Source organism: Oncorhynchus masou, chromosome 5 (assembly GCF_036934945.1).
Source record: "Oncorhynchus masou masou isolate Uvic2021 chromosome 5, UVic_Omas_1.1, whole genome shotgun sequence".
NCBI classification, from domain to species: Eukaryota; Metazoa; Chordata; class Actinopteri; order Salmoniformes; family Salmonidae; genus Oncorhynchus; species Oncorhynchus masou.
Window position 1 is genome coordinate 49,472,101 of NC_088216.1, and position 16,070 is coordinate 49,488,170.

The 16,070-nt window shown below is 43.2% G+C and overlaps 1 protein-coding gene across 1 annotated transcript in view; it reads right to left on the bottom strand.

Annotated features, from left to right (window-relative positions):
• Nucleotides 1-16,070, bottom strand: part of ca16b (carbonic anhydrase XVI b) — a 277,557-nt gene that overhangs the window by 43,313 nt on the left and 218,174 nt on the right. Inside the window, exons 7-8 of the mRNA XM_064965846.1 lie at nt 12,364-12,521; nt 1,313-1,511 (exon numbers count right to left, since the gene is read on the bottom strand). Of these exons, the coding sequence (XP_064821918.1) occupies nt 1,313-1,511; nt 12,364-12,521 (357 nt within the window). The remainder of the gene's footprint in view (nt 1-1,312; nt 1,512-12,363; nt 12,522-16,070) is intronic.

Genomic DNA, 16,070 nt, shown 5'->3' on the forward strand with positions numbered 1-16,070 from the left:
CTAAGTTAATGTTTTTTAGGTTTTTTTTAGATGACGCCATTACGTCCAGCTGGTTTTGTCAGACCGATGGAAATGCAGTTTAATGGAAAAGCACCATAGCAGGTAAATGTCGCAACTATTTTGTAAGCAAACTTTCTAAATCACTGGGAACATATGATGTATAATATATGAAATTGAGATGGGGTGTGAGGGGGTGAGAGAGAGAGAGAGAGAGAGAGAGGCATGCAGGGAAAGAGAAGGGAAGGAGAAGGCATAGCGAGTAGAGGTGGGGAGGATGAAAAAGAGATGGTTAGGTTGAGAAACACACTGTGACTGATGCCTAATGGAAGTCCTCTGTTACTGCTTCGAGAGCTCGACACTACACATGTCATTCACCAGTTGAGGGCATTATGACCCTCATCGCCACCATAATCATCATTCACCGTATCATCCGCAAGCCAGAAAAGAGGGCACAGACACACATCTCTCCACATTCAGAGGAGAGGAGAGGAGAGAAGAGAGGAAGAAAGGAGAGGAGGAGAGGAGTTAAACGCAGAGGAGAGCAGCTCCCTCATACTAAACCCTGTGTTCAGAGTCGTCTTATGAGAGTGAGGAGAGAGAAAATGGGACAAATGGAGGAGGAAATGGCGATAGAAAGATGAGAGGAAGAGAAGGGAGAGAAAACAAGATAGAATTGAGGGAGTGTGAGGGAGGAGAGAGAAACGAGAGATACATTAATAATATAAAGAGAGAGAGAGAGAGAGAGAGAGAGATGTATGTTGGTCCAGGACTTGTTCCACCGATCCCCTCAACTGACGTAATTGCCACAAAAGCAATTTCACAACTTAATTTGTATGGCTTTATTTTTAGTGTGCATATTAATGATGAATACTGCTGCAGCCCATTACAGCGCTAGCTCCCACTTCATCACAAGCGCACCTGATCAATTCTCTCTCCGAGCCACACTCAAAACAAAGAGAGCCCACGTTTAAAGAGGCAGGAGCCTTTCTGGATGGACGGACTCAAGCGGTTTTAGCGGCGCCTCAACTCACAACGTTTGTGATGGAAAATAAAGCGAGAAAAAAAGGGTGTTATACAAAGAGAGAGAAAGGCAATACATAACTGAAAGTCTGTATGAGTGAGTGAGTATGAGTTAATACATGTATGGAAAGGGACTGAGTGACAGAGTGAGAGTCAGCGTTAAGGTCAGATCAGGTGTAGTGTGGTCACTCTGGATGAATCCGTAGTGCAGTGGGGGTCCGTCCCCAGGCTGTCAATCAGGCGTCTCTGACTGACTGACTGACTGACTAGAAGAGACTGTGTAGTGTGGTACCTCTGGATGCGTCCGTGGTGCCATCTGTGCCCAGTCCCAGGTTGTCGGTCTGGTCCCTCTGCCAGGCATCTTTAACGGCAGACTTCAACACCTCCCGGTTGTCCAGGTCCTGGAGGGGCCTGTAGTTGTTTCTCAGGTATTCTACCGACTTCACATGGTCCTGCTGCTCCGTGGTGAAGATGGAGTAGAACGCCTCCAGCTAGACACAGAGAGAGAGGGAGCAAGAGAGAGGGATATAGTCTTCGGTAAGGCATGAGCAGGGGTGGTTGCGCTCGCGTGTGTGTTTATGTGTGTTTGCGTGTGTGTTGGGTGGAAGGGGTGTCCCTGAAGTAAAGGACATGAATGGGCTGCTGTTCCGCTCAACTGGCCCGAGGAGTGTGGAACATTTCAATGGGCCGAATTTGCTGACATGGATCCTTTGACTGATGTCCTACAGAGCGCTGTAATTACTACACATTAAAGATCGGCTGGAATCATGGACACACAGACAAATGAATCACAGATTCATAAGAGACCATCTGTGAATGCCATAACACATCGCAGAACGCGGTCAATTCTTTCCATCCCTCGAACCCCAATACAGAACAAAGGATTTGTCCTCTGCTGCAGGTTTATGAACATATCTCGTCCGGAGCTCTTCAAATATGTACTGTACACTCGAGGAAATAATATGTGGATATGTCAATACATGTGTGTATAACCAAGTGTTGGACATACAGTACAAAGACATTAAACAGCCCTGGTTTGGTGCGTAATAGTCAACCTGGTGTCAGAGGGGATTTAAAAGCCTGCACCACCCTGGGTGCAAGTTGTGGTTCTTGCCCTAGCACTACACAGCTGATTCAAATAACCAACCCATCGTCAAGATTAGATTATTTGAATCAGCTGTGTAGGGCAAAAAACTAAATGTGCACCCAGAGGGGACCCGAGGACAGAGTTTGGGATACCCTGCTATAGAAAGTACAAGACTATGGGAAAGAGTAGTTTTGGCTACGACGGAGGTTACTGTATAGAGAAGGTTATCAAGATGTTTGTGGGGGCTGTGCTTTGTGGTAATTTGGCCAGGTTCCGGTGGAGTTTTCTATGCGGGCTAAAATGAAATGCAACACTTCAGTGTAGATCCGATCATGGATGTGGTGGCATTTCGGGGAAGCCCAAGAGCCATGCTTTCTTTGGAGGGGTGGATTGAGGATTTTGCTCAACAGAGAAGTATATATCTTTTTTTAAATCTTAAAATCAATGTTTTCACAGTTGTTTCTTGTTGAAGAGGCAGTTGCTAACGTTAGCTTGCTGTAGCTAGCTATTATCTGAATGAATTTGTGGCTATTTCTTTCGATCTGAGCTAAGAGAGCTAAATTTTGTTTGTGCAATGCCATATGTCGATAACATAGCTAAGTTTGTCACTGGTATGGGCAAGTAAATATCCTAAATCTAGCCAGCTAGACGGTGATAGCAACAAGCTAAAACAGGGGAGAGAGGGAGGAGATAATTCACTTCCTGTTTAATCTAATCTGCTGTTAGCTTGCTAATGTTCACTCAAATACTTATTTCCACATGTAACTGATCAAATTAGCTTTGTATTCTATAAAGATTGTAATTGTGTGAATATTGTAGAAAAATCATCACAGCCATTATCGATACTAAAAAGTGAAGTTCCACCTACAGCTTAGCATGTACAGTAGACTACAGGCAATATGTTCCTCTACCATGTACAGTAGACTACAGGCAATATGTTCCTCTACCATGTACAGTAGACTACAGGCAATATGTTCCTCCCCTATGTACAATAGCCGACAGGCAATATGTTCCTCCCCCATGTACAATAGGCTAAAGGCAATATGTTCCTCACCCATGTACAATAGACTACAGACAATATGTTCCTCCACCATGTACAGTAGACTACAGGCAATATGTTCCTCCACCATGTACAGTAGACTACAGGCAATATGTTCCTCCACCATGTACAGTAGACTACAGACAATATGTTCCTCCACCATGTACAGTAGACAACAGACAATATGTTCCTCCCCCATGTACAGTAGACTACAGACAATATGTTCCTCCCCCATGTACAGTAGACTACAGACAATATGTTCCTCCACCATGTACAATAGGCTACAGGCAATATGTTCCTCCACCATGTACAGTAGACTACAGGCAATATGTTCCTCCACCATGTACAATCGACTACAGACAATATGTTCCTCCACCATGTACAGTAGACTACAGGCAATATGTTCCTCCACCATGTACAGTAGACTACAGGCAATATGTTCCTCCACCATGTACAATAGGCTACAGGCAATATGTTCCTCCACCATGTACAGTAGACTACAGGCAATATGTTCCTCCCCCATGTACAATAGGCTACAGGCAATATGTTCCTCCCCCATGTACAATAGGCTACAGGCAATATGTTCCTCCACCATGTACAGTAGGCTACAGGCAATATGTTCCTCCACCATGTACAGTAGACTACAGGCAATATGTTCCTCCACCATGTACAGTAGACTACATGCAATATGTTCCTCCACCATGTACAATAGACTAGACAATATGTTCCTCCACCATGTACAGTAGACTACAGGCAATATGTTCCTCCACCATGTACAGTAGACTACAGGCAAAATGTTCCTCCACCATGTACAGTAGACTACAGACAATATGTTCCTTCACCATGTACAATCAACTACAGACAATATGTTCCTCCACCATGTACAGTAGACTACAGACAATATGTTCCTCCACCATGTACAATCGACTACAGACAATATGTTCCTCCACCATGTACAATAGACTACAGACAATATGTTCCTCCACCATGTACAGTAGACTACAGACAATATGTTCCTCCACCATGTACAATCGACTACAGACAATATGTTCCTCCACCATGTACAGTAGACTACAGGCAATATGTTCCTCCACCATGTACAGTAGACTACAGACAATATGTTCCTCCACCATGTACATTAGACTACAGGCAATATGTTCCTCCACCATGTACAGTAGACTACAGGCAATATGTTCCTCCCCCATGTACAGTAGACTACAGACAATATGTTCCTCCACCATGTACAGTAGACTACAGGCAATATGTTCCTCTACCATGTACAGTAGACTACAGGCAATATGTTCCTCCCCATGTACAATAGCCGACAGGCAATATGTTCCTCCCCCATGTACAATAGGCTACAGGCAATATGTTCCTCACCCATGTACAATAGACTACAGACAATATGTTCCTCCACCATGTACAGTAGACTACAGGCAATATGTTCCTCCACCATGTACAATAGACTACAGACAATATGTTCCTCCACCATGTACAGTAGGCTACAGGCAATATGTTCCTCACCAATGTACAGTAGATTACAGGCAATATGTTCCTCCACCATGTACAATAGACTACAGGCAATATGTTCCTCCAACATGTACAATAGACTACAGACAATATGTTCCTCCACCATGTACAGTAGACTACAGGCAATATGTTCCTCCACCATTTACAGTAGGCTACAGGCAATATGTTCCTCCACCATGTACAATAGACTACAGACAATATGTTCCTCCACCATGTACAATCGACTACAGGCAATATGTTCCTCCACCATGTACAGTAGACTACAGGCAATATGTTCCTCCACAATGTACAGTAGACTACAGGCAATATGTTCCTCAACCATGTACAATAGACTACAGACAATATGTTCCTCCACCATGTACAATAGGCTACAGGCAATATGTTCCTCCACCATGTACAGTAGACTACAGGCAATATGTTCCTCCACCATGTACAGTAGACTACAGGCAATATGTTCCTCACCCATGTACAATAGACTACAGACAATATGTTCCTCCACCATGTACAGTAGACTACAGGCAATATGTTCCTCCACCATGTACAGTAGGCTACAGGCAATATGTTCCTCCACCATGTACAATAGACTACAGACAATATGTTCCTCCACCATGTACAGTAGACTACAGGCAATATGTTCCTCCACCATGTACAGTAGACTACAGGCAATATGTTCCTCCACCATGTACAGTTGACTACAGGCAATATGTTCCTCCACCATGTACAATCGACTACAGACCATATGTTCCTCCACCATGTACAGTAGACTACAGGCAATATGTTCCTCCACAATGTACAGTAGACTACAGGCAATATGTTCCTCAACCATGTACAATAGACTACAGACAATATGTTCCTCCACCATGTACAATAGGCTACAGGCAATATGTTCCTCCACCATGTACAGTAGACTACAGGCAATATGTTCCTCCACCATGTACAGTAGACTACAGACAATATGTTCCTCCACCATGTACAATCGACTACAGACAATATGTTCCTCCACCATGTACAGTAGACTACAGGCAATATGTTCCTCCACCATGTACAGTAGACTACAGACAATATGTTCCTCCACCATGTACAGTAGACTACAGGCAATATGTTCCTCCAACATGTACAATAGACTACAGACAATATGTTCCTCCACCATGTACAGTAGGCTACAGGCAATATGTTCCTCCACCATGTACAATAGACTACAGACAATATGTTCCTCCACCATGTACAGTAGACTACAGGCAATATGTTCCTCCACCATGTACAGTAGACTACAGGCAATATGTTCCTCCAACATGTACAGTAGACTACAGACAATATGTTCCTCCACCATGTACAATAGACTACAGACAATATGTTCCTCCACCATGTACAATAGACTACAGACAATATGTTCCTCCACCATGTACAGTAGGCTACAGGCAATATGTTCCTCCACCATGTACAATAGGCTACAGGCAATATGTTCCTCCACCATGTACAGTAGACTACAGGCAATATGTTCCTCCACCATGTACAGTAGACTACAGGCAATATGTTCCTCCACCATGTACAGTAGACTACAGGCAATATGTTCCTCCACCATGTACAATAGACTACAGGCAATATGTTCCTCCACCATGTACAGTAGACTACAGACAATATGTTCCTCCACCATGTACAGTAGACTACAGGCAATATGTTCCTCCACCATGTACAGTAGACTACAGGCAATATGTTCCTCCACCATGTACAGTAGACTACAGGCAATATGTTCCTCCACCATGTACAGTAGACTACAGACAATATGTTCCTCCACCATGTACAGTAGACTACAGACAATATGTTCCTCCACCATGTACAATCGACTACAGACAATATGTTCCTCCACCATGTACAATCGACTACAGACAATATGTTCCTCCACCATGTACAGTAGACTACAGGCAATATGTTCCTCCACCATGTACAGTAGACTACAGACAATATGTTCCTCCACCATGTACATTAGACTACAGGCAATATGTTCCTCCACCATGTACAGTAGACTACAGGCAATATGTTCCTCCCCCATGTACAGTAGACTACAGGCAATATGTTCCTCCACCATGTACAGTAGACTACAGGCAATATGTTCCTCCACCATGTACAGTAGACTACAGACAATATGTTCCTCCACCATGTACAGTAGACTACAGACAATATGTTCCTCCACCATGTACAATCGACTACAGACAATATGTTCCTCCCCCATGTACAGTAGACTACAGACAATATGTTCCTCCACCATGTACAGTAGTCTACAGGCAATATGTTCCTCCCCCATGTACAGTAGACTACAGACAATATGTTCCTCCAACATGTAGAGTAGACTACAGGCAATATGTTCCTCCACCATGTACTGTAGACTACAGGCAATATGTTCCTCCACCATGTACAGTAGACTACAGACAATATGTTCCTCCACCATGTACAGTAGACTACAGACAATATTTTCCTCCACCATGTACAGTAGACTACAGACAATATGTGCCTCCACCATGTACAGTAGACTACAGACAATATGTTCCTCCACCATGTAGGGTAGACTACAGACAATATGTTCCTCCACCATGTACAGTAGACTACAGACAATATGTTCCTCCACCATGTACAGTAGACTACAGACAATATGTTCCTCCACCATGTACAGTAGACTACAGACAATATGTTCCTCCCACATGTACAATCGACTACAGGCAATATGTTTCTCCACCATGTACAATCGACTACAGGCAATATTTTCCTCCACCATGTACAATCGACTACAGGCAATATGTTCCTCCCCCATGTACAGTAGACCACAGGCAATATGTTCCTCCACCATGTACAGTAGGCTACAGGCAATATTTTTCCTCCACCATGTACAGTAGACTACAGGCAATATGTTCCTCCACCATGTACAGTAGGCTACAGGCAATATGTTCCTCCACCATGTACAGTAGGCTACAGGCAATATGTTCCTCCACCATGTACAGTAGGCTACAGGCAATATTTTCCTCCACCATGTACAGTAGGCTACAGGCAATATTTTTCCTCCACCATGTACAGTAGGCTACAGGCAATATTTTCCTCCACCATGTACAGTAGGCTACAGGCAATATGTTCCTCCACCATGTACAGTAGGCTACAGGCAATATTTTTCCTCCACCATGTACAGTAGACTACAGACAATATGTGCCTCCACCATGTACAGTAGACAACAGACAATATGTTCCTCCACCATGTACAGTAGACTACAGACAATATGTTCCTCCACCATGTACAATCGACTACAGACAATATGTTCCTCCACCATGTACAATAGACTACAGACAATATGTTCCTCCACCATGTACAGTAGACTACAGACAATATGTTCCTCCACCATGTACAATCGACTACAGACAATATGTTCCTCCACCATGTACAGTAGACTACAGGCAATATGTTCCTCCACCATGTACAGTAGACTACAGACAATATGTTCCTCCCCCATGTACAGTAGACTACAGACAATATGTTCCTCCACCATGTACAATAGACTACAGGCAATATGTTCCTCCACCATGTACAATAGACTACAGACAATATGTTCCTCCACCATGTACAGTAGACTACAGGCAATATGTTCCTCCACCATGTACAGTAGACTACAGGCAATATGTTCCTCCACCATGTACAGTAGACTACAGGCAAAATGTTCCTCCACCATGTACAGTAGACTACAGACAATATGTTCCTTCACCATGTACAATCGACTACAGACAATATGTTCCTCCACCATGTACAGTAGACTACAGACAATATGTTCCTCCACCATGTACAATCGACTACAGACAATATGTTCCTCCACCATGTACAATCGACTACAGACAATATGTTCCTCCACCATGTACAGTAGACTACAGGCAATATGTTCCTCCACCATGTACAGTAGACTACAGACAATATGTTCCTCCACCATGTACATTAGACTACAGGCAATATGTTCCTCCACCATGTACAGTAGACTACAGGCAATATGTTCCTCCCCCATGTACAGTAGACTACAGGCAATATGTTCCTCCACCATGTACAGTAGACTACAGGCAATATGTTCCTCCACCATGTACAATAGACTACAGACAATATGTTCCTCCACCATGTACAATAGACTACAGGCAATATGTTCCTCCACCATGTACAATAGACTACAGACAATATGTTCCTCCACCATGTACAGTAGACTACAGGCAATATGTTCCTCCACCATGTACAGTAGACTACAGGCAATATGTTCCTCCACCATGTACAGTAGACTACAGACAATATGTTCCTCCACCATGTACAGTAGACTACAGACAATATGTTCCTCCACCATGTACAGTAGACTACAGACAATATGTTCCTCCAACATGTAGAGTAGACTACAGGCAATATGTTCCTCCCACATGTACAATCGACTACAGGCAATATGTTTCTCCACCATGTACAATCGACTACAGGCAATATTTTTCCTCCACCATGTACAATCGACTACAGGCAATATGTTCCTCCCCCATGTACAGTAGACCACAGGCAATATGTTCCTCCACCATGTACAGTAGGCTACAGGCAATATTTTTCCTCCACCATATACAGTAGACTACAGGCAATATGTTCCTCCACCATGTACAGTAGGCTACAGGCAATATTTTTCCTCCACCATGTACAGTAGGCTACAGGCAATATGTTCCTCCACCATGTACAGTAGGCTACAGGCAATATTTTTCCTCCACCATGTACAGTAGGCTACAGGCAATATTTTTCCTCCACCATGTACAGTAGGCTACAGGCAATATTTTTCCTCCACCATGTACAGTAGGCTACAGGCAATATGTTCCTCCACCATGTACAGTAGGCTACAGGCAATATTTTTCCTCCACCATGTACAGTAGACTACAGACAATATGTTCTTTCACCATGTACAGTAGACTACAGACAATATGTTCCTCCACCATGTAGAGTAGACTACAGGCAATATGTTCCTCCCCCATGTACAGTAGACCACAGGCAATATGTTCCTCCACCATGTACAGTAGACTACAGACAATATGTTCCTCCCCCATGTACAGTAGGCTACAGGCAATATGTTCCTCCACCATGTACAGTAGGCTACAGGCAATATGTTCCTCCACCATGTACAGTAGACTACAGGCAATATGTTCCTCCACCATGTACAGTAGACTACAGGCAAAATGTTCCTCCACCATGTACAGTAGACTACAGGCAATATGTGCCTCCCCCATGTACAATCGACTACAGGCAATATGTTCCTCCACCATGTACAATCGACTACAGGCAATGTTTTTCCTCCACCATGTACAATCGACTACAGGCAATATGTTCCTCCCCCATGTACAGTAGACCACAGGCAATATGTTCCTCCACCATGTACAGTAGACTACAGACAATATGTTCCTCCCCCATGTACAGTAGGCTACAGGCAATATGTTCCTCCACCATGTACAGTAGGCTACAGGCAATATGTTCCTCCACCATGTACAGTAGACTACAGGCAATATGTTCCTCCACCATGTACAATCGACTACAGGCAATGTTTTTCCTCCACCATGTACAATCGACTACAGGCAATATGTTCCTCCCCCATGTACAGTAGACCACAGGCAATATGTTCCTCCACCATGTACAATCGACTACAGACAATGTGTTCCTCCACCATGTACAGTAGACTACAGGCAATATGTTCCTCCACCATGTACAGTAGACTACAGACAATATGTTCCTCCACCATGTACATTAGACTACAGGCAATATGTTCCTCAACCATGTACAGTAGACTACAGGCAATATGTTCCTCCCCCATGTACAGTAGACTACAGGCAATATGGTCCTCCACCATGTACAGTAGACTACAGGCAATATGTTCCTCCACCATGTACAATAGACTACAGACAATATGTTCCTCCACCATGTACTGTAGACTACAGGCAATATGTTCCTCCACCATGTACAATCGACTACAGACAATATGTTCCTCCCCCATGTACAGTAGACTACAGACAATATGTTCCTCCCCCATGTACAGTAGACTACAGACAAAATGTTCCTCCACCATGTACAGTAGACTACAGACAATATGTTCCTCCACCATGTACAATCGACTACAGACAATATGTTCCTCCCCCATGTACAGTAGACTACAGACAATATGTTCCTCCACCATGTACAGTAGACTACAGGCAATATGTTCCTCCCCCATGTACAGTAGACTACAGACAATATGTTCCTCCAACATGTACAGTAGACTACAGGCAATATGTTCCTCCACCATGTACTGTAGACTACAGGCAATATGTTCCTCCACCATGTACAGTAGACTACAGACAATATGTTCCTCCACCATGTACAGTAGACTACAGACAATATGTTCCTCCACCATGTAGGGTAGACTACAGACAATATGTTCCTCCACCATGTACAGTAGACTACAGACAATATGTTCCTCCACCATGTACAGTAGACTACAGACAATATGTTCCTCCCACATGTACAATCGACTACAGGCAATATGTTCCTCCACCATGTACAATCGACTACAGGCAATATTTTTCCTCCACCATGTACAATCGACTACAGGCAATATGTTCCTCCCCCATGTACAGTAGAACACAGGCAATATGTTCCTCCACCATGTACAGTAGGCTACAGGCAATATTTTTCATCCACCATGTACAGTAGACTACAGACAATATGTTCTTTCACCATGTACAGTAGACTACAGACAATATGTTCCTCCACCATGTACAGTAGACTACAGACAATATGTTCCTCCACCATGTACAGTAGACTACAGACAATATGTTCCTCCACCATGTACAGTAGACTACAGACAATATGTTCCTCCCCCATGTACAATCGACTACAGGCAATATGTTCCTCCACCATGTACAATCGACTACAGGCAATATGTTCCTCCACCATGTACAATCGACTACAGGCAATATGTTCCTCCCCCATGTACAGTAGACCACAGGCAATATGTTCCTCCACCATGTACAGTAGACTACAGACAATATGTTCCTCCCCCATGTACAGTAGACCACAGGCAATATGTTCCTCCACCATATACAGTAGGCTACAGGCAATATGTTCCTCCACCATATACAGTAGACTACAGGCAATATGTTCCTCCACCATGTACAGTAGACTACAGACAATATGTTCCTCCACCATGTACAGTAGGCTACAGGCAATATTTTTCCTCCACCATGTACAGTAGGCTACAGACAATATGTTCTTTCACCATGTACAGTAGACTACAGACAATATGTTCCTCCACCATGTACAGTAGACTACAGACAATATGTTCCTCCACCATGTACAGTAGACTACAGACAATATGTTCCTCCACCATGTACAGTAGGCTACAGGCAATATGTTCCTCCACCGTGTGAGTCATAAAAATTACAATATTGCATTTGGGGCTTTCCAGCAGTTTTTATATGTGGGGAGCATAAATTGTCCAATTGTAAACTAAAAGAATTTTGAAAGTTACATAAATATCTGTTAGAGTCCATTACCTGCTACCCTGAATATAATGTTTGATACACAGAGAAAGAGAAGGAGGAGGAGGAAGGGGAGAAGTAGGTGGGTATAAAGAAACAGTGGGATGATAGTATGTGTGTGTGTCTGTGCATGTGTAACTGACCTGTGAGTGGGAGAGGAAAACGGGTCTGGATAAGACGATCCACTCGACCACCTTGCTGCAGGGCGGGATGGTGAGAGAACCTGTGTAGCGGTAGTAACTCCCCAACGATGACGGTAGCAGATCCCTCAGGACGAAGGAACTCAGGAATGTCTCCTTCTCTGGAGGGTGGAGAGAGAACACATAAACACATATTAGCACAGAGAAACACACACGAACACTGCATCCATCTCTTGAGGGGAGAGAGGACACAGAAACTCGCACATCAACACAGAGAAACACATTCAAACACAGCCATACCCACAGCCCATATACAGTACACACTCAGCGACCCACACAATGTAAACAACGTGCAGGCATAATTATTCCCACATAATTAAATAGAAAATGCATACATTATATTGTATCTTTACGCCTTTTTCAATCACCACATGTTTACAATATGGTGGATTTATTTACCCCACATGTCTAGTATTTCATTTTAAACGAGGTAGAAAGTTCTGTGTTTATTAACAACTGACATACAGTACCAGTCAAAGGTTTGGACACATCTACTCATTCAAGGGTTTTTCTGTATTTTTACTATTTTCTACATTGTAGAATAATAGTGAAGTCATCAAAACTATGAAATAACACATTCATTCTTCACCTAGGTCCGGAGGTCAAAATGTGTAAAAAAATATATAAAAAAATAGTTATCCATCCATCGCTTTTGGAATTTTCATGGTTCCTGACTGTCTAGTCTTTTTTAATGACTGTTAGCAAGCTGGGTAGAGTGACGAGACTATAATTGTAGTAGGTCCATTATCAATTCTACACAGTTTCAATTTGAAATAGTCATTTGTGACCCGTTTTAAGAAGCTCGGTGTATGTCGCACATCACTACTTCACAGGTAAGGCATTTGACAGTAAACATTTTTTAATCAAAATTAGTTATTTGTCAGAAATGCTTTCTGGAACATAAAAAGGTGTATGCCATCTGGAATTTGTATTGCTTTCTGGAATAAAAAAAGGAGTATGTCATCTGTAAATATAAATACAATTGTTAGACTAGTTGGTTGTGCCACGGAAAAAGCCAAGAACGTTCCCGCTAGCCATGATTGGCTGATAGTAGTTGGGCTGGACATGCCGTGAGATGAGGTCGGATTGATCTGCCATGTAGCATGCTTCTGTCTATAACATGAGCTGCTCAGTATGTGTAGATAATTCTTGCTACCAAGGCTTTTTTGAAATATACCATAGAGAACTGAACTGCAAAAGTGTTGATACTGCTCTCAACATTTCTGCCCTAAATTTAACAGCAACTATCGACAAAGATCAGTGGGAAAAATGTGTGATGGAATACTTTCTGGGGGACGATCTAGCCATGCTGACTCTCTCTGACTCAGAAGATTAAGAAATCCCTCATTTAGGTAAAAACATTTTAATTGAACCAAACAATGTAGAGTCTTCTGATGACAGTTATGGGGAATAAATGACTATCAACAGTGTTGTTTTCACGGGAGAGGTTGACCAAGTTTTGATATCAAATGAGGAGGGAGTCGAAAAGAGAACACAAAAGGCTGTTGTATAAAACATCTGTCTACGGATTACATCTTCAAACTAAGGGGCAACCATGGTATCCATGACAGAGAAGGAAAAGCATTCATCTATGTATACAGGTAAGAGTCGAGATACATTTTCAGATATTATACATTTGTAATTTTGTCAGAAAGTCATTTTCATTGCAAGTTAAAACATACTGTTAGTTAGCTAGCAAACGTTAGCTGGCTGTCTAAATCGCTAACGTTACGTGTATGATCTGTGTAGTAATTTTATTAGTATCTCAGAAAGCTATTTGCAATGATAGTTATAGCCTAATGTTAGCTAAATAGCTAACATTGAACCTAGTTGATTAGCTTTAGCTACCTGCAGATTAATGCACGGTGGCTAGCTATGACAATCAGTTTGTATTGCTAGTAATGTGGGTTGGCATTATGGTTCATTGTTTAGCTCACTCTGTTCAGCACATGGCCTCACATGTGAATCGTTAGAGATGGGTGGGGCTAAACTTAAGAGGGTGTGAATGATGCTGAATGGGTGTAGACAAAGACTAGCTCTCCAGTAAGTGTACCAAAACATTCAACAGCCATTTTCTCAAAAGTGAGGTTCAAAGCAGAATTATTTTCCATTATTCCTAAACTGCAGTGTATGGTATACAATTTTCTAGCTCTGAGTCCCTACTTTTTTCCAATGTCAAAATAAAAATAAAAACATTTAAAATGTTGCTACATAAGTCCGAATCAAGGTGGTGGGTCACATTTAAATGTCGATTGAGAAGGGGGTTTTCTGGGGAAAAACTATTTGTACCAGATTGAATTGGCTTGTTTTACACATTTGATGTAGGGGAAGTAAGGTAGCTAGTATCTGGAGACAATCTGGCATAGTAAAGTGGAGGCTGAAGACAATCTAGGTTAGTAAAGTGGAGGCTGATGACAATCTTGGGTAATAAAGTGGGCGCTTGAGACAATCGGGGGTAGTCAAGTGGGAGCTAGAGACAATCGGGGGTAGTCAAGTGGGAGCTAGAGACAATCTGGGGTAGTCAAGTGGGTGCTAGAGAAATTCTAGGGTAGTAAAGTGGAGCCTGGAGACAATCCTGGAGACAATGTGGGGTAGTAAAGTGGGAGCTGGAGACAATCTGGGGTGGCAACAGGACACTAAACTTGGGGTTCAGATATAAACCATGTCATCTGGTACGTGGAAGAACCTTCTAACTGTCATGTGGGTTTCTATCAAAGGATGAGAAGGGCGCTTCACTGTGGACTATGGAGCGTGGGTGGGACATGGGACGGGAAAGTGGGCGTGTACAACATACTTATCTGAACGGAAGCACCTTTCCGTTCCCGACATAGTGAGCTGCTACAGTTTCCACCGCATCTCTACTACGCGCCTGCCCTCAGACAGCACAGCTGTATCGTGGCACTGCCTCAAACCTGCTGTTGGATGGATGGCTGAGGCTAATAAGCTAGCGGAAACCCTGCCACCGCCACCCCGCTAGAAGAGAAGACATTAAATGTGCATCTTAAATGGCACCCTATCACCTATGTATTGCAGTACTTTTGACCAGAGCCCTATAGGCCATGGTCAATAGGGCTGGGGTCAAATGTTGTGCACAACGTAGTGAATAGCGTGCCATTTGGGACGCATCCTAATTACCCAGCCAGAGGGCCAGGAGCCTCCCTTGGACCATCAAAACAACACCACAACCCAGGCTGACCGGACCCAGCCCTTCCTCCAACAAGGAGGGCCTCTAGATTCAACACAGGTCTGAATGCTCAACACCAAGGGCGGTTTACCGGATCCCTATTCCTGATCTAAAAACACTTTAATTGGAGATTCTCTACTGGGCATGCTTTTAAGTCCTAGGAGAAGGCTTGATCTGTGTTCGGGAGACCATGTGTAGTGACTTGATTGGCCTACCTCACAGAGTAACCACTTTAGACATCTAAATCAAGCGATACCACCTGCATGCTAGCCCCATTTTTGCCCTGTTCCAGCCATGGCAAATCATCCAGTATAGGGAGTCAGTGTAATGAATGGGAGAGAGACCCAGAGAAGCACGAAGGATAGAGTTGTGTGAGATTAATCAGCATGAGTAAAGAGGTCTGCATTTTACGGCTATATGCTCACAGTTTATTCTGTTCCTCCATTAACACGTCTTCTCTTCGTCT